This window comes from Salvelinus fontinalis, chromosome 6, assembly GCF_029448725.1.
Source record: "Salvelinus fontinalis isolate EN_2023a chromosome 6, ASM2944872v1, whole genome shotgun sequence".
Taxonomy (NCBI): domain Eukaryota; kingdom Metazoa; phylum Chordata; class Actinopteri; order Salmoniformes; family Salmonidae; genus Salvelinus; species Salvelinus fontinalis.
The window spans coordinates 740,491-759,349 of NC_074670.1; the positions used below are offsets into that span (position 1 = coordinate 740,491).

General features: G+C 44.5%; 1 protein-coding gene across 5 annotated transcripts in view; it reads right to left on the reverse strand.

Annotated features, from left to right (window-relative positions):
- Positions 1-18,859, reverse strand: part of LOC129856837 (collagen alpha-1(XIV) chain-like) — a 254,053-nt gene that overhangs the window by 131,317 nt on the left and 103,877 nt on the right. For all 5 annotated transcript variants that reach the window (XM_055924547.1, XM_055924545.1, XM_055924543.1 and 2 more), the window contains exons 21-23: positions 16,073-16,195; positions 12,751-12,900; positions 2,258-2,374 (exon numbers count right to left, since the gene is read on the reverse strand). In XM_055924547.1, coding sequence (XP_055780522.1) covers positions 2,258-2,374; positions 12,751-12,900; positions 16,073-16,195 — 390 coding nt within the window. The remainder of the gene's footprint in view (positions 1-2,257; positions 2,375-12,750; positions 12,901-16,072; positions 16,196-18,859) is intronic.

Here is an 18,859-nt window from a genome sequence, read left to right on the forward strand (position 1 = left end):
AGTGACATAGCAACACTGTCAGAGGACGGGAGGAACACAACTACTCTAAGAAGTGACATAGCAACACTGTCAGAGGACGGGAAGTACACAACTACTCTGAGAAGTGACATAGCAACACTGTCAGAGGACGGGAGGAACACAACTACTCTAATAAGTGACATAGCAACACTGTCAGAGCACGGGAGGAACACAACTACTCTAAGAAGTGGCATAGCAACACTGTCAGAGGACGGGAGGAACACAACTACTCTAAGAAGTGACATAGCAACACTGTCAGAGGATGGGAGGAACAGAACTACTCTAAGAAGTGACATAGCAACACTGTCAGAGGACGAGAGGAACACAACTACTCTAAGAAGTGACATAGCAACACTGTCAGAGGATGGGAGGAACACAACTACTCTAAGAAGTGGCATAGCAACACTGTCAGAGGACGAGAGGAACACAACTACTCTAAGAAGTGACATAGCAACACTGTCAGAGGATGGGAGGAACACAACTACTCTAAGAAGTGGCATAGCAACACTGTCAGAGGACGGGAGGAACACAACTACTCTAAGAAGTGACATAGCAACACTGTCAGAGGACGGGAAGTACACAACTACTCTAAGAAGTGGCATAGCAACACTGTCAGAGGATGGGAGGAACACAACTACTCTAAGAAGTGACATAGCAACACTGTCAGAGGATGGGAGGAACACAACTACTCTAAGAAGTGACATAGCAACACTGTCAGAGGACGGGAAGTACACAACTACTCTAAGAAGTGACATAGCAACACTATCAGTGGACTTGAGGAACACAACTACTCTTTATGTCCATGATAAGACCCTATGGCATTTAATGACTACATAACGGTTTCATCCTCGTCCTATGTCCAAGTCTAGGTGAAAGACATGTGCATTCAGCTATAACATGAAGGAGAAGGCCTAGTCAACAACACATGGACATTCAGCTATAACATGAAGGAGAAGGCCTAGTCAACAACACATGGACATTCAGCTATAACATGAAGGAGAAGGTCTAGTCAAAACACATGGACATTCAGCTATAACATGAAGGAGAAGGTCTAGTCAAAACACATGGACATTCAGCTATAACATGAAGGAGAAGGTCTAGTCAAAACACATGGACATTCAGCTATAACATGAAGGAGAAGGTCTAGTCAAAACACATGGACATTCAGCTATAACATGAAGGAGAAGGCCTAGTCAACACATGGACATTCAGCTATAACATGAAGGAGAAGGTCTAGTCAAAACACATGGACATTCAGCTATAACATGAAGGAGAAGGTCTAGTCAAAACACATGGACATTCAGCTATAACATGAAGGAGAAGGCCTAGTCAACACATGGACATTCAGCTATAACATGAAGGAGAAGGCCTAGTCAAAAACACATGGACATTCAGCTATAACATGAAGGAGAAGGCCTAGTCAACACATGGACATTCAGCTATAACATGAAGGAGAAGGCCTAGTCAACACATGGACATTCAGCTATAACATGAAGGAGAAGGCCTAGTCAAAACACATGGACATTCAGCTATAACATGAAGGAGAAGGCCTAGTCAAAACACATGGACATTCAGCTATAACATGAAGGAGAAGGCCTAGTCAAAACACATGGACATTCAGCTATAACATGAAGGAGAAGGCCTAGTCAAAAACACATGGACATTCAGCTATAACATGAAGGAGAAGGTCTAGTCAAAAACACATGGACATTCAGCTATAACATGAAGGAGAAGGCCTAGTCAACACATGGACATTCAGCTATAACATGAAGGAGAAGGCCTAGTCAACACATGGACATTCAGCTATAACATGAAGGAGAAGGCCTAGTCAAAACACATGGACATTCAGCTATAACATGAAGGAGAAGGCCTAGTCAAAACACATGGACATTCAGCTATAACATGAAGGAGAAGGCCTAGTCAAAACACATGGACATTCAGCTATAACATGAAGGAGAAGGCCTAGTCAACACATGGACATTCAGCTATAACATGAAGGAGAAGGTCTAGTCAACAACATATGGACATTCAGCTATAACATGAAGGAGAAGGCCTAGTCAACAACACATGGACACTCAGCTATAACATGAAGGAGAAGGGCTAGTCAACAACACATGGACATTCAGCTATAACATGAAGGAGAAGGTCTAGTCAAAAACACATGGACATTCAGTTATAACATGAAGGACAAGGGCTAGTCAACAACACATGGAGTTGGTAAAAGAGAAGTGTTACTCACTGAGCAGAGACTCGATGACCACTCTGTAGAGGTCAGCCTGACGAGGGGGCTGCCACTGGACACACATACTGGACATCATTACCTGGTAGGTGTTCAGGTTGGTCACGCCCAGGTACACTGAGGAGAGAGAGAGAGAGAGAGAGAGAGAGAGAGAGAGAGAGAGAGACAGAGAGAGAGAGAGCGAGAGACAGAGAGAGAGAGACAGAGAGAGGGGGACAGAGAGAGACAGAGAGAGGGGGACAGAGAGAGGGGGACAGAGAGAGACAGAGAGAGGGGGACAGAGAGAGACAGAGAGAGAGAGAGAGAGAGAGACAGAGAGAGGGGGACAGAGAGAGACAGAGAGAGAGAGAGAGAGAGAGAGAGACAGAGAGAGAGAGAGAGAGAGAGAGACAGAGAGAGGGGGACAGAGAGAGAGAGAGAGACAGAGACAGAGAGACAGAGAGAGGGGGACAGAGAGAGACAGAGAGAGACAGAGAGAGAGAGAGAGAGACAGAGAGAGAGAGACAGAGAGAGGGGGACAGAGAGAGACAGAGAGAGACAGAGAGAGAGACAGAGAGAGACAGAGAGAGAGAGAGAGAGAGAGAGAGACAGAGAGAGAGAGAGAGACAGAGAGAGGGGGACAGAGAGAGAGAGAGAGACAGAGAGAGGGGGACAGAAGGGGACAGAGAGAGATTTTATAAACACAATCACGATGACAGAAGAACATCACCATCACATCACTATCACCATTACCATAACACGATCACAATCACAATCACCTCACAATCACATCAAATCACAATCACATCAAATCAATGTCAAATCACAATCACATCAAATAACTATCACATCAAATCACTATCACATCAAATCACTATCCTATCACAATCAGTATCAAATCAAGTCACTATCAAATCACTATCACATCAAATCACTATCCTATCACAATCAGTATCAAATCAAATCACTATCAAATCACTATCACATCAAATCACATCACAATCACTATCAAATCACTATCAAATCACTATCACATCACAATCACATCACAATCACTATCACATCACAATCAAATCACTATCACATCAAATCACTATCCTATCACAATCAGTATCAAATCAAATCACTATCAAATCACTATCACATCAAATCACTATCAAATCACAATCACATCACAATCACTATCAAATCAAATCACATCACAATCACTATCAAATCACTATCCTATCACAATCACTATCAAATCACTATCCTATCACAATCACTATCAAATCAAATCACAATCACAATCACTATCAAATCACTATCAAATCACTATCACATCAAATCACTATCAAATCACAATCACATCACAATCACTATCAAATCACTATCACATCACAATCACAATCACTATCAAATCACATCACAATCACTATCAAATCACTATCAAATCACATCACAATCACTATCAAATCACATCACAATCACTATCACATCAAATCACATCACAATCACTATCACATCAAATCACTATCAAATCACAATCACTATCACATCAAATCACATCACAATCACTATCACATCAAATCACATCACAATCACTATCAAATCACTATCAAATCACATCACAATCACTATCAAATCACATCACAATCACTATCACATCAAATCACATCACAATCACTATCACATCAAATCACTATCAAATCACAATCACATCACAATCACATCACAATCACTATCACATCAAATCACATCACAATCACTATCACATCAAATCACATCACAATCACTATCACATCAAATCACTATCAAATCACAATCACTATCAAATCACTATCAAATCACTATCAAATCAAATCACATCACAATGTCACACTGCTATGCTTTATCTTGGCCAGGTCGCAGTTGCAAATGAGAACTTGTTCTCAACTAGCCTACCTGGTTAAATAAAGGTGTTCTCAACTAGCCTACCTGGTTAAATAAAGGTGTTCTCAACTAGCCTACCTGGTTAAATAAAGGTGTTCTCAACTAGCCTACCTGGTTAAATAAAGGTGTTCTCAACTAGCCTACCTGGTTAAATAAAGGTGTTCTCAACTAGCCTACCTGGTTAAATAAAGGTGTTCTCAACTAGCCTACCTGGTTAAATAAAGGTGTTCTCAACTAGCCTACCTGGTTAAATAAAGGTGTTCTCAACTAGCCTACCTGGTTAAATAAAGGTGTTCTCAACTAGCCTACCTGGTTAAATAAAGGTGAAATAAAATACATGTAAAAAATCTACAGTAACATCATAAAGGAACTGAAGCCAACAGCTGACGGAGAGTTGCAATCTGTCAACCTATCTGATGATATTGACAGATAAAGACCAGGAAGCTGATGGTATTGATAACGTGTCATAATGAAACACTATCGACCCAGCTGTGTAGGCGTGTGTGTCTTTAAGGAATTCATTTCATCACGCAAATAAACACATTCTGATTTATGGGAAGAATCCATATGAACTAACGTCCAACTCCTGAGTCCGATCCAACTCCCGTTTGTTATCAAAGAAAAGAAAGGCTATTCATCTCAGTGATTAAATAGTATATGACGTTTTGATAGAGAGCAATAAGTTAAAATCTATTCCCCAATCTTTATGAAAGCTATTAGGAACCATAAAACAGTTTAAAGAGTGTAAAAAGTCTCGAGCAACTTCTCTATTCCGTACAACAACAAACACGTTCTGAAAAACAAAAGCTGCAACAACAAACTCATCTTTTTAAAATGATTATTCATTGTTTCATTTTAGAGGAGCAGAAGTTGTTTCCATATGATAAACACAATACACTTTTCAACCAAATGTCAATGAATCACACAGCTAAACAATCTGACACAGTAACATATGAATTTCTAGAACAGAACGACAACATGTAACACCCATAAAATCAAAGAGCGCTGACACAGCTGTCCGATTAAGACACATCCCGTACACATCGTATTCACATTCTACAACTACTATATCTATACAGTTTGTTACCCGTACACATCGTATTCACATTCTACAACTACTATATCTATACAGTTTGTTACCCGTACACATCGTATTCACATTCTACAACTACTATATCTATACAGTTTGTTACCCGTACACATCGTATACACATTCTACAACTACTATATCTATACAGTTTGTTACCCGTACACATCGTATTCACATTCTACAACTACTATATCTATTCAGTTTGTTACCCGTACACATCGTATACACATTCTACAACTACTATATCTATACAGTTTGTTACCCGTACACATCGTATTCACATTCTACAACTACTATATCTATACAGTTTGTTACCCGTACACATCGTATTCACATTCAACAACTACTATATCTATACAGTTTGTTACCCGTACACATCGTATTCACATTCTACAACTACTATATCTATACAGTTTGTTACCCGTACACATCGTATTCACATTGAACAACTACTATATCTATACAGTTTGTTACCCGTACACATCGTATACACATTCTACAACTACTATATCTATACAGTTTGTTACCCGTACACATCGTATTCACATTCAACAACTACTATATCTATACAGCTTGTTACCCGTACACATTGTATTCACATTCTACAACTACTATATCTATACAGTTTGTTACCCGTACACATTGTATTCACATTCAACAACTACTATATCTATACAGTTTGTTACCCGTACACATCGTATTCACATTCTACAACTACTATATCTATACAGTTTGTTACCCGTACACATCGTATTCACATTCAACAACTACTATATCTATACAGTTTGTTACCCGTACACATCGTATTCACATTCAACAACTACTATATCTATACAGTTTGTTACCCGTCTTCCCGAAAGGGAAAGTCATGAAACCACATGGCAGGTGGATTATCTTTCCTCCTTGTGAATAATGTATGTGACAGCCTTTGGATTTGTCCTAAATAGCATCCTATTCCCTATAGAGTGCACTACTTTTGACCAGAGTCCTATGGGAGCACTATATATATAGGGAATAGGGAACCGTTTGAGACCAGAGTCCTATGGGAGCACTATATATAGGGAATAGGGAACCGTTTGAGACCAGAGTCCTATGGGAGCACTATATATAGGGAATAGGGAACCGTTTGAGACCAGAGTCCTATGGGAGCACTATATATAGGGAATAGGGAACCGTTTGAGACCAGAGTCCTATGGGAGCACTATATATAGGGAATAGGGAACCATTTGAGACCAGAGTCCTATGGGAGCACTATAGAGGGAATAGGGAACCGTTTGAGACCAGAGACCTATGGGAGCACTATATATAGGGAATAGGGAACCCTTTGAGACCAGAGTCCTATGTGAGCACTATATAGGGAATAGGTTGAAGTATGTGACGCAGTCTTTAACTTCCTTATACGACCCTTATTAATGAGCTGTATGTATGCATGGACAGACAGCCACTCTGCCGCACTAGGGGCACAAACCTATGGAAGACAAGAGTCAAAACCAGGTAAAATTGAGCTATTTTTGCATTTAATAATTTAAAGGTCAAACTGACAATGCATGAAATATTGATAGGAATCTTGGTGGTGCATATGCAGATATAATTATACAGCCAGCGTGAGGAGATGAACTACTGTACAGTGTGTTTGGGGTGAAAGAGAGACTGCAACGCATCATAAGTCATTTGTGTCACGACTTAAATTCCTCTCTCTATAATGGAATAGCTGCCGTGTACAGCGGTGTGGTGGGGGGGGCGGGGTCCACTTATAGCCACACAGAGATGTGCTGCATATATTTAATGCTCAGTATATTTCAATGTATCAATTCATGCATTATTCATTTATTCATTCATCCATCCACTCATTAATTCAGTCAGCCATTCAGTCATTCATTGTGCATGTAGAATATGTATCCGGCTGTAGACATATTGGGCTCCCGAGTGGCGCAGCGCTCTAAGGCACTGCATCTACAGTCCCTGGTTTGAATCCAGGCTGTATCACATCCGGCCATGATTGGGAGTCCCATAGGGTGGCTCACAATTGGCCCAGCTTAGTCCAGGTTTGGCCGGCCTAGGCCGCCATTGTAAATAAGAATTTGTTCTTAACTGACTTGCTAAGTTAAATAAAGGTTAAATAAAGAAAATACATACATATATATATAATATATATATATATTGCTCTGGGTCCAGCTTCCCATTATGGAGGGGCTAGTGGATTGGCAGTATGTCCTGGTTCTGCCAGTTGAGGAGAGATATTATATCACAGTGTGTCTCCTGTCTGTGGAACATCTCATCTGACTGAGATCCGATGAGAACTCAGCTCTTCTCAGGTAGTCACACAGCAGGAGACCCAACTCAGCTCTTCTCAGGTAGTCACACAGCAGGAGACCCAACTCAGCTCTTCTCAGGTAGTCACACAGCAGGAGACCCAACTCAGCTCTTCTCAGGTAGTCACACAGCAGGACCCTGATGAGAACTCAGCTCTTCTCAGGTAGTCACACAGCAGGAGACCCAACTCAGCTCTTCTCAGGTAGTCACACAGCAGGACCCTGATGAGAACTCAGCTCTTCTCAGGTAGTCACACAGCAGGAGACCCAGCTCAGCTCTTCTCAGGTAGTCACACAGCAGGAGACCCAGCTCAGCTCTTCTCAGGTAGTCACACAGCAGGACGGTGATGAGAACTCAGCTCTTCTCAGGTAGTCACACAGCAGGACGCTGATGAGAACTCAGCTCTTCTCAGGTAGTCACACAGCAGGACGCTGATGAGAACACAGCTCTTCTCAGGTAGTCACACAGCAGGACGCTGATGAGAACACAGCTCTTCTCAGGTAGTCACACAGTAGGACGGTGATGAGAACGCAGCTCTTCTCAGGTAGTCACACAGCAGGACGGTGATGAGAACTCAGCTCTTCTCAGGTAGTCACACAGCAGGACGCTGATGAGAACACAGCTCTTCTCAGGTAGTCACACAGCAGGAGACCCAACTCAGCTCTTCTCAGGTAGTCACACAGCAGGACCCTGATGAGAACTCAGCTCTTCTCAGGTAGTCACACAGCAGGACGCTGATGAGAACTCAGCTCTTCTCAGGTAGTCACACAGCAGGAGACCCAACTCAGCTCTTCTCAGGTAGTCACACAGCAGGACCCTGATGAGAACTCAGCTCTTCTCAGGTAGTCACACAGCAGGACGCTGATGAGAACTCAGCTCTTCTCAGGTAGTCACACAGCAGGACGCTGATGAGAACACAGCTCTTCTCAGGTAGTCACACAGCAGGACGCTGATGAGAACACAGCTCTTCTCAGGTAGTCACACAGCAGGACGCTGATGAGAACTCAGCTCTTCTCAGGTAGTCACACAGCAGGACGCTGATGAGAACACAGCTCTTCTCAGGTAGTCACACAGCAGGACGCTGATGAGAACACAGCTCTTCTCAGGTAGTCACACAGCAGGACGCTGATGAGTACGTAGCTCTTCTCAGGTAGTCACACAGCAGTACTCTGATGAGAACTCAGCTCTTCTCAGGTAGTCACACAGCAGGACGCTGATGAGAACACAGCTCTTCTCAGGTAGTCACACAGCAGGACGCTGATGAGAACACAGCTCTTCTCAGGTAGTCACACAGCAGGACGCTGATGAGAACTCAGCTCTTCTCAGGTAGTCACACAGCAGGACGCTGATGAGAACTCAGCTCTTCTCAGGTAGTCACACGGCAGGACACTAATGAGAACGCAGCTCTTCTCAGGTAGTCACACGGCAGGACGCTGATGAGAACTCAGCTCTTCTCAGGTAGTCACACAGCAGGACGCTGATGAGAACGCAGCTCTTCTCAGGTAGTCACACGGCAGGACGCTGATGAGAACGCAGCTCTTCTCAGGTAGTCACACAGCAGGACGCTGATGAGAACGCAGCTCTTCTCAGGTAGTCACACAGCAGGACGCTGATGAGAACGCAGCTCTTCTCAGGTAGTCACACAGCAGCTCTTCTCAGGTAGTCACACAGCAGGACCCTGATGAGAACGCAGCTCTTCTCAGGTAGTCACACAGCAGGACGCTGATGAGAACGCAGCTCTTCTCAGGTAGTCACACAGCAGGACGCTGATGAGAACGCAGCTCTTCTCAGGTAGTCACACAGCAGGACCCTGATGAGAACTCAGCTCTTCTCAGGTAGTCACACAGCAGGACGCTGATGAGAACGCAGCTCTTCTCAGGTAGTCACACAGCAGGACGCGGATGAGAACGCAGCTCTTCTCAGGTAGTCACACAGCAGGACGCGGATGAGAACTCAGCTCTTCTCAGGTAGTCACACGGCAGGACGCTAATGAGAACTCAGCTCTTCTCAGGTAGTCACACAGCAGGACGCGGATGAGAACGCAGCTCTTCTCAGGTAGTCACACAGCAGGACGCTGATGAGAACGCAGCTCTTCTCAGGTAGTCACACAGCAGGACGCGGATGAGAACGCAGCTCTTCTCAGGTAGTCACACAGCAGGACGCGGATGAGAACGCAGCTCTTCTCAGGTAGTCACACAGCAGGACGCGGATGAGAACGCAGCTCTTCTCAGGTAGTCACACAGCAGGACGCTGATGAGTACGTAGCTCTTCTCAGGTAGTCACACAGCAGGACGCTGATGAGAACGCAGCTCTTCTCAGGTAGTCACACAGCAGGACGCGGATGAGAACTCAGCTCTTCTCAGGTAGTCACACAGCAGGACGCGGATGAGAACGCAGCTCTTCTCAGGTAGTCACACGGCAGGACGCTAATGAGAACGCAGCTCTTCTCAGGTAGTCACACAGCAGGACGCTGATGAGAACGCAGCTCTTCTCAGGTAGTCACACGGCAGGACGGTGATGAGAACGCAGCTCTTCTCAGGTAGTCACACAGCAGGACCCTGATGAGAACGCAGCTCTTCTCAGGTAGTCACACAGCAGGACGCTAATGAGAACGCAGCTCTTCTCAGGTAGTCACACAGCAGGACCCTGATGAGAACGCAGCTCTTCTCAGGTAGTCACACAGCAGGACGCGGATGAGAACGCAGCTCTTCTCAGGTAGTCACACAGCAGGACGCGGATGAGAACTCAGCTCTTCTCAGGTAGTCACACGGCAGGACGGTGATGAGAACGCAGCTCTTCTCAGGTAGTCACACGGCAGGACCCTGATGAGAACTCAGCTCTTCTCAGGTAGTCACACAGCAGGACCCTGATGAGAACGCAGCTCTTCTCAGGTAGTCACACAGCAGGACGCGGATGAGAACGCAGCTCTTCTCAGGTAGTCACACAGCAGGACGCTGATGAGAACGCAGCTCTTCTCAGGTAGTCACACAGCAGGACGGTGATGAGAACGCAGCTCTTCTCAGGTAGTCACACAGCAGGACGCTGATGAGAACGCAGCTCTTCTCAGGTAGTCACACAGCAGGACGCTGATGAGTACGCAGCTCTTCTCAGGTAGTCACACAGCAGGACGCTGATGAGAACGCAGCTCTTCTCAGGTAGTCACACAGCAGGACGCTGATGAGTACGCAGCTCTTCTCAGGTAGTCACACGGCAGTACTCTGATGAGAACTCAGCTCTTCTCAGGTAGTCACACGGCAGGACGGTGATGAGTACGCAGCTCTTCTCAGGTAGTCACACGGCAGAACGCTGATGTGACGCTCTGCCGACAGCCAGAAGGACTTTATGAAAAAGACAATCTATTTACTTTTGATGAGAAAAGCTCCAAAAAGCATGTATTACTTTACGATGCACCTGCTGATATCACATTTATATGCAAACGGGTGTAAATTTCCTCGACTGTCTGTCTGAATATTGATATTCTCAGCTGTCCGTCAGGGTGGTGAAATCCTCTTCATCAAACAAAGGGAATCTGATGTTATCAGCATAATGTAATGCAAACAGAATACAAAGCTATGTATTACGCTTCCTAAAAGCTTAGTCTCCATGGGCTTTGCATTATGGGGATGAATAGCATGTATCTTTACAAACTGGTTCAGAGGAGCAGACATACACTTCCCCTTCAACTTAGTGGATTTGGCTATTTTAGCCACACCCGTTGCTGACAGGTGTATAACATTCAGCACACGGCCATGCAATCTCCATAGACAAACACTGGCAGTATAATGGCTTTACTGAAGAGCTCAGTGACTTTCAAAGTAGCACCGTCAAAGGATGCCACCTTTCCAACAAGTCAGTTCGTCAAATTTCTACCCTGGTAGATCTTCCCGGTCACCTGTAAGTGCTGTTATTGTGAAGTGGAAACGTCTAGGTGCAACAATGACTCAGCCACAAAGTGGTAGGCCACACAAGCTCACAGAACGGGACCGCCGACTGCTGAAGCGTGTAGGGCCTTAAAATGATCTGTCCTCGGTTGCAACACTCACTACCGAGTTCCAAACTGCCTCTGGAAGCAACGTCAGCACAAGAACTGTCCATCGGGAGCTTCATGAAATGGATATCCATTGCAGAGCAGCCGCACACAAGCCTAAGATAACCATACACAATGCCAAGCGTTGGCTGGAGTGGTGTAAAGCTCACCACCATATATACACACAAGTATGTGAACCTGCCCCCATGCATAGTGCCAACTGTAAAGTTTGGTGGAGGAGGCATAATAGTCTGGGTCTGTTTTTCATGGTTCGGGCCCCTTAGTTCCAGTGAAGGTAAATGTTAACGCTACAGCATACATTACATTCTAGATGATTCTGTGCTTCCAACTTTGTGGCAACAGTTTGGGGAAGGCCCTTTCCTGTTTCAGCATGACAATGCCCCCATGCACAAAGCGAGGTTTGTCGAGGTCTGTGTGGAAGAACTTGACTGGCCTGCACAGAGCCCTGACCTTAACCCCATCGAACACCTTTTGGATGAATTAGGCCGACTGAGAGCCAGGCCTAACCGCCCTACATCAGTGCCCGACCTTACTAATGCTCTTGTGGCTGAATGGAAGCAAGTCCCCGCAGCAATGTTCCAAAATCTAGTGGAAAGCCTTCCCAGAAGAGTCGAGGCTGTTATAGCAGCAAAAGGGGGGACCAACTCCATATTAATGTCCACGATTTTGGAATGAGATGTTCGACAAGCAGGTGTCCACATACTTTTAGTCATGTAGTGTACTTCACTTTGAGAACAAACATTTAACACGTCCTCCAAAGTGGCTGCTTGGTATTGGCAGTTGAAAGAGTCAATTCAAAATGGACCCCGAACCCTGAGGTCCCCTTTGTTGTGGTCTGGAACTGGAACTGCAACAGGAGTCTACCTAAACTACCTGAACACCATTCACCAGCCCTAATATGTATCGGTGGTGGTGTAGGGGGGGGGGGTTCGCTGGATCCTGTGGTGTAGGAGGTGATGACACACACACACATACAGGGTCAGCAACACACACACACACACACACACACACACACACACACACACACACACACACACACACACACACACACACACACACACACACACACACACACACACACACACACACACACACATATACAGGGTCAGCAACACACACACGCACAACATAACCATAGAGCCAATATATTACATGTCTTGGCGGTGCCCTGGAGTGGTTGGCTGGATCCCGTGGTGTAGGAAGAGATGACCTTCACAGTGTACTCAGTGTCACTCTGCAGGTTCAGGATCAGCATGGTGTTGACGTCGTCTCCCACAAAGGTCTCCAGAGCTGACCCCGGCACTGTAGGAAACACAGAGACTGGCTCAGCAACACACACACACACGCACGCACGCACGCACGCACGCACGCACGTACGTACGTATCATGTTGCACCTAAAGTTCCAACCAAATGTATTTTTGGGCATCTCCGGACAATGAGGCGCTGGCAGAGGGAAGGGAAGAAAGGCAGAGAACATGTATTATAGTGAGGGTAGGCACCTGTCCACTAACAGACTGAGGCAGAGCCCCCTGTTCCTCTCGTTGTAGAAGGCATTCAATCTAGGTGGAGGAACCATTTCTCTGGACCACATGACATTAAATCTGGGTGGAGGATCCATTTCTCTAGACCACAGGGCAGGGTATTAAATCTAGGTGGAGGAACCCATTTCTCTGGACCACAGGGCAGGGTATTAAATCTAGGTGGAGGATCCATTTCTCTCGACCACAGGGCAGGGCATTAAATCTAGGTGGAGGATCCATTTCTCTAGACCACAGGGCAGGGTATTAAATCTAGGTGGAGGAACCCATTTCTCTGGACCACAGGGCAGGGTATTAAATCTAGGTGGAGGACCTATTTCTCTGGACCACATGGTATTAAATCTAGGTGGAGGACCCATTTCTCTGGACCGCAGGGCATTAAATCTAGGTGGAGGAACCCATTTCTCTGGACCACAGGGCAGTTTAAAGAGTTTCTAATAGAAAGCAGAGACTCACACAGTCACAGGATGCAACCCAAATGGCAACCAATCCCCTATATAGTGCACTACTTTGACCAGAGCCCTTTGGGTCCTGGTCAAAAGTAGTGCACTATATATAGGGAATAGGGTCCCCATAGGGCTCTGGTCAAAAGTAGTGCACTACATAGGGAATAGGGTCCCCATAGGGCTCTGGTCAAAAGTAGTGCACTATATAGGGACCAGGTTTCTATTTGGAACACAACCACAGACTCTTTCTTCTTTCTGTTCTCATGTAGTTTCTTCATGTAGGAAACAAAGCTGAGGGATATTTCCCCACACGCTGTGTTACACCCACATCAAGCCTTCTGTTTACAATGGAAAAGACTGAGACGGTACATTTTACATTTACATTTTACTCATTTAGCAGACGCTCTTATCCAGAGCGACTTACAGTAGAGTGCATACATTTTATTACATTTTACATACTGAGACAAGGATATCCCTACCGGCCAAACCCTCCCTAACGACGCTATGCCAATTGTGCGTCGCCCCACGGACCTCCCGGTTGCGGCCGGCTGCGACAGAGCCTGGGCGCGAACCCAGCCCAGCCTGGGAGCAAACCCAGAGACTCTGGTGGCTCAGCTAGCACTGCGATGCAGTGCCCTAGACCACTGCTCCACCCGGGAGACGGTAGACGGAATAATGGTATTTAAAAGACTGTCTGAGACGGTAGACTGAATAATGGTGTTTAAAAGACTGTCTGGGACGGTAGACTGAATAATGGTGTTTGAAAGACTGTCTGGGACGGTAGACTGAATAATGGTGTTTGAAAGACTGTCTGGGACGGTAGACTGAATAATGATGTTTAAAAGACTGTCTGGGACGGTAGACTGAATAATGGTGTTTAAAAGACTGTCTGAGACGGTAGACTGAATAATGGTGTTTGAAAGACTGTCTGGGACGGTAGACTGAATAATGGTGTTTAAAAGACTGTCTGAGACGGTAGACTGAATAATGATGTTTAAAAGACTGCCTGAGACGGTAGACTGAATAATGGTGTTTAAAAGACTGTCTGAGACGGTAGACTGAATAATGGTGTTTGAAAGACTGTCTGAGACGGTAGACTGAATAATGGTGTTTAAAAGACTGTCTGAGACGGTAGACTGAATAATGGTGTTTAAAAGACTGTCTGGGACGGTAAACTGAATAATGGTGTTTAAAAGACTGTCTGAGACGGTAGACTGAATAATGATGTTTAAAAGACTGTCTGAGACGGTAGACTGAATAATGGTGTTTAAAAGACTGTCTGAGACGGTAGACTGAATAATGGTGTTTGAAAGACTGTCTGGGACGGTAGACTGAATAATGGTTTTTAAAAGACTGTCTGGGACGGTAGACTGAATAATGGTGTTTAAAAGACTGTCTGAGACGGTAGACTGAATAATGGTGTTTAAAAGACTGTCTGAGACGGTAGACTGAATAATGGTGTTTAAAAGACTGTCTGAGACGGTAGACTGAATAATGGTGTTTAAAAGACTGTCTGAGACGGTAGACTGAATAATGGTGTTTAAAAGACTGTCTGAGACGGTAGACTGAATAATGGTGTTTAAAAGACTGTCTGGGACGGTAGACTGAATAATGGTGTTTAAAAGACTGTCTGAGACGGTAGACTGAATAATGGTGTTTAAAAGACTGTCTGAGACGGTAGACTGAATAATGGTGTTTAAAAGACTGTCTGAGACGGTAGACTGAATAATGGTGTTTAAAAGACTGTCTGAGACGGTAGACTGAATAATGGTGTTTAAAAGACTGTCTGAGACGGTAGACTGAATAATGGTGTTTAAAAGACTGTCTGAGACGGTAGACTGAATAATGGTGTTTGAAAGACTGTCTGGGACGGTAGACTGAATAATGGTGTTTAAAAGACTGTCTGAGACGGTAGACTGAATAATGGTGTTTAAAAGACTGTCTGAGACGGTAGACTGAATAATGGTGTTTAAAAGACTGTCTGAGACGGTAGACTGAATAATGGTGTTTAAAAGACTGTCTGAGACGGTAGACTGAATAATGATAGTTAAAAGACTGTCTGAGACGGTAGACTGAATATGAAACGTTAGAGATAGTGTATTGTAACAGGTGAGTATTGTAACAGGTGTGTATTGTAACAGGTGTGTATTGTAACAGGTGTGTATTGTAACAGGTGTATATTGTAACAGGTGTGTATTGTAACAGGTGGGTATTGTAACAGGTGTGTATTGTAACAGGTGTGTATTGTAACAGGTGGGTATTGTAACAGGTGTGTATTGTAACAGGTGAGTATTGTAACAGGTGAGTATTGTAACATGTGTGTATTGTAACATGTGTGTATTGTAACAGGTGAGTATTGTAACAGGTGAGTATTGTAACAGGTCTTTATTGTAACAGGTCTGTATTGTAACAGGTGTGTATTGTAACAGGTGTGTATTGTAACAGGTGAGTATTGTAACAGGTGTGTATTGTAATAGGTGTGTGCGTACCAGAGGTGGGTTGGTAGACTACCCTGAAGCCCAAGGTGGGAGAAGGAGGCGTGTCCCAGGTGATGCGGAAGCGGCTGAACCACTCCTCAGACACCCTCAGGTTGCTAGGCGCCGAGAGGGGCACTGACAAAACAAGAGTAGTAGAGAAACTGACACTTATACACTGTGGTTTACGGTAAAATGGTGTGAATATATGGTTCAAAAAGATTGGTAGAGAAACTGTCCCTTATACACTGTGGTTTACGGTACACTGTTAGGCTGCAGTCAATTTTTACGGTATTGCACCAATATGCAAACCACAGATTCCATCCATCCAAAACATTGAGAGTTATTCAAGTCATATGTATGTGTGATTTATGAACGATTGGGTTTTTACAAGGTTTGGGGTTTCATTTGGAATACAAGCTCGCCAAAGCCAAAGGGACTGTACTCTCTCTGCTCTCTACTTTAAAAATATATTGGACTTATAGTTACTGTGGCATTTTCATTTAAATGTTAAAGAGGAGACAATCCTAGTCTGGAAAAGCACCTCTATCCCTGTAGACTGCACTACTTTTGGTCTGAGCCTTATGGGCCGTGCCGCGGTACACAACTACAACTTGAGACGGTCCAGTCACACAGATTTCTTAGGTGACGTTGATCCGGATGGATATTGTCATTTATCAGCGTAGTAACAAACCCCCCACCTCGCAACCCCCGCAACCCTAAACAGTTCACACTGTTCACACCCTTCTTGTTGGCAGAGAGAAAACATTGCAGTTATAAAACTAATTTCCTGCATTTCTACACATTATGCCATGGAGCGAAAGGGAAATGTAGCAGTTTTAAAACTTATTTCCTGCATTTCTACACATTATGCCACGGAGCGAAGGGGAAATGTAGCAGTTTTAAAGCTAACTTCCTGCATTTCTACACATTTTCCATGGAGCGAAAGGGGAAATGTAGCAGTTTTAAAGCTAACTTCCTGCATTTCTACACATTTTCCATGTCTTGTGTTCATAATGATACGAGGAGTCGAACCCCAACCAACATTTTTATTTCTTTATTTTTAGTCAGGGGCCGCGGTCAGTATTGACCCCGTTCTGTATCCGGATCCGGCCCGCGGTCCACCTGTTGAGTAGGACTGATGTAGTGAATAGGATACCATTTTGGACGCATCACCAGCTTGCTATTGGTAGAGTGTTTAATCATTCAGACAATGATGTTGAGCTGAGTGTATATAATCAATTACAGCATGAGGAAGTGTTTTAGTGGCTCGTGACTGAGAACAGAATAACGGTGTGACTATGAATGGCTTTCATTAAGCTTATTAATGGACATGATCAATAATTGCTGGCTGTCCGTTTACACCGTCCTCAGAGGGTGACGACAGGGAACCGACACACTGGGAACATTTACCACCTGCTGTAACTAGTCTAACAGAGGTGATTCAGTGAACTTAGTGTGATTGGTATCTAGATGGATAACCCTCCTCAACCTAATGAGAGGTGGCTCAGTGAACTTAGTGTGATTGGGATCTAAATGGATAACCCTCCTCAACCTAATGAGAGGTGGCTCAGTGAACTTAGTGTGATTGGTATCTAGATGGATAACCCTCCTCAACCTAATGAGAGGTGGCTCAGTGAACTTAGTGTGATTGGTATCTAAATGGATAACCCTCCTCAACCTAATGAGAGGTGGCTCAGTGAACTTAGTGTGATTGGTATCTAGATGGATAAACCTCCTCAACCTAATGAGAGGTGGCTCAGTGAACTTAGTGTGATTGGTATCTAGATGGATAAACCTCCTCAACCTAATGAGAGGTGGCTCAGTGAACTTAGTGTGATTGGGATCTAGATGGATAACCCTCCTCAACCTAATGCCTACGATTTGATTTTGATTTGATTTATTTTACTACAGTGTCATGCATCTTCAGGATGCCCCGCCCACATGGAGTCATGCATCTTCAGGATGCCCTGCCCACATGGAGTCATGCATCTTCAGGATGCCCCGCCCACATGGAGTCATGCATCTTCAGGATGCCCCGCCCACATGGAGTCATGCATCTTCAGGATGCCCCGCCCACATGGAGTCATGCATCTTCAGGATGCCCCGCCCACATGGAGTCATGCATCTTCAGGATGTCCCGCCCACATGGAGTCATGCATCATCAGGATGTCCCGCCCACATGGAGTCATGCATCTTCAGGATGCCCCGCCCACATGGGCTTATAAGACACTGTATTTGCTGTAGCAAAATAAAATAATCATGTATATACATGCACACATACATACACACACACACACACACACACACACACACACACACACACACACACACACACACACACACACACACACACACACACACACACACACACACACACACACACACACACACACACACACACACACACACACACACACACACATATATAAACAGTACCAGTCAAAAGTTTGAACACATCTACTCATCCAAGGGTTTTCATTGGTTTTACTAATTTCTACATTGTAGAATAATAGTGAAGACATCACAACTATGAAATAACACGTGGATTCATGTAGTAACCAAAACATTTGACTTTCTTCAAAGTGGCCACCCTTTGCCTTGATGACAGCTTTGCACATTCTTGGCATTCTCTCAACCAGTGTCACGGCCGTCATAGGGAGGAGACCAAGGTGCAGCGTGGTATGCGTACATTCTTATTTATTAATAAGAATGAACACTGAACAAAACTAACAAAATAACTAAACTAACCGTGAAGCTATACAAATGAGTGCTGAACAGGCAACTACACATTGACAAGAA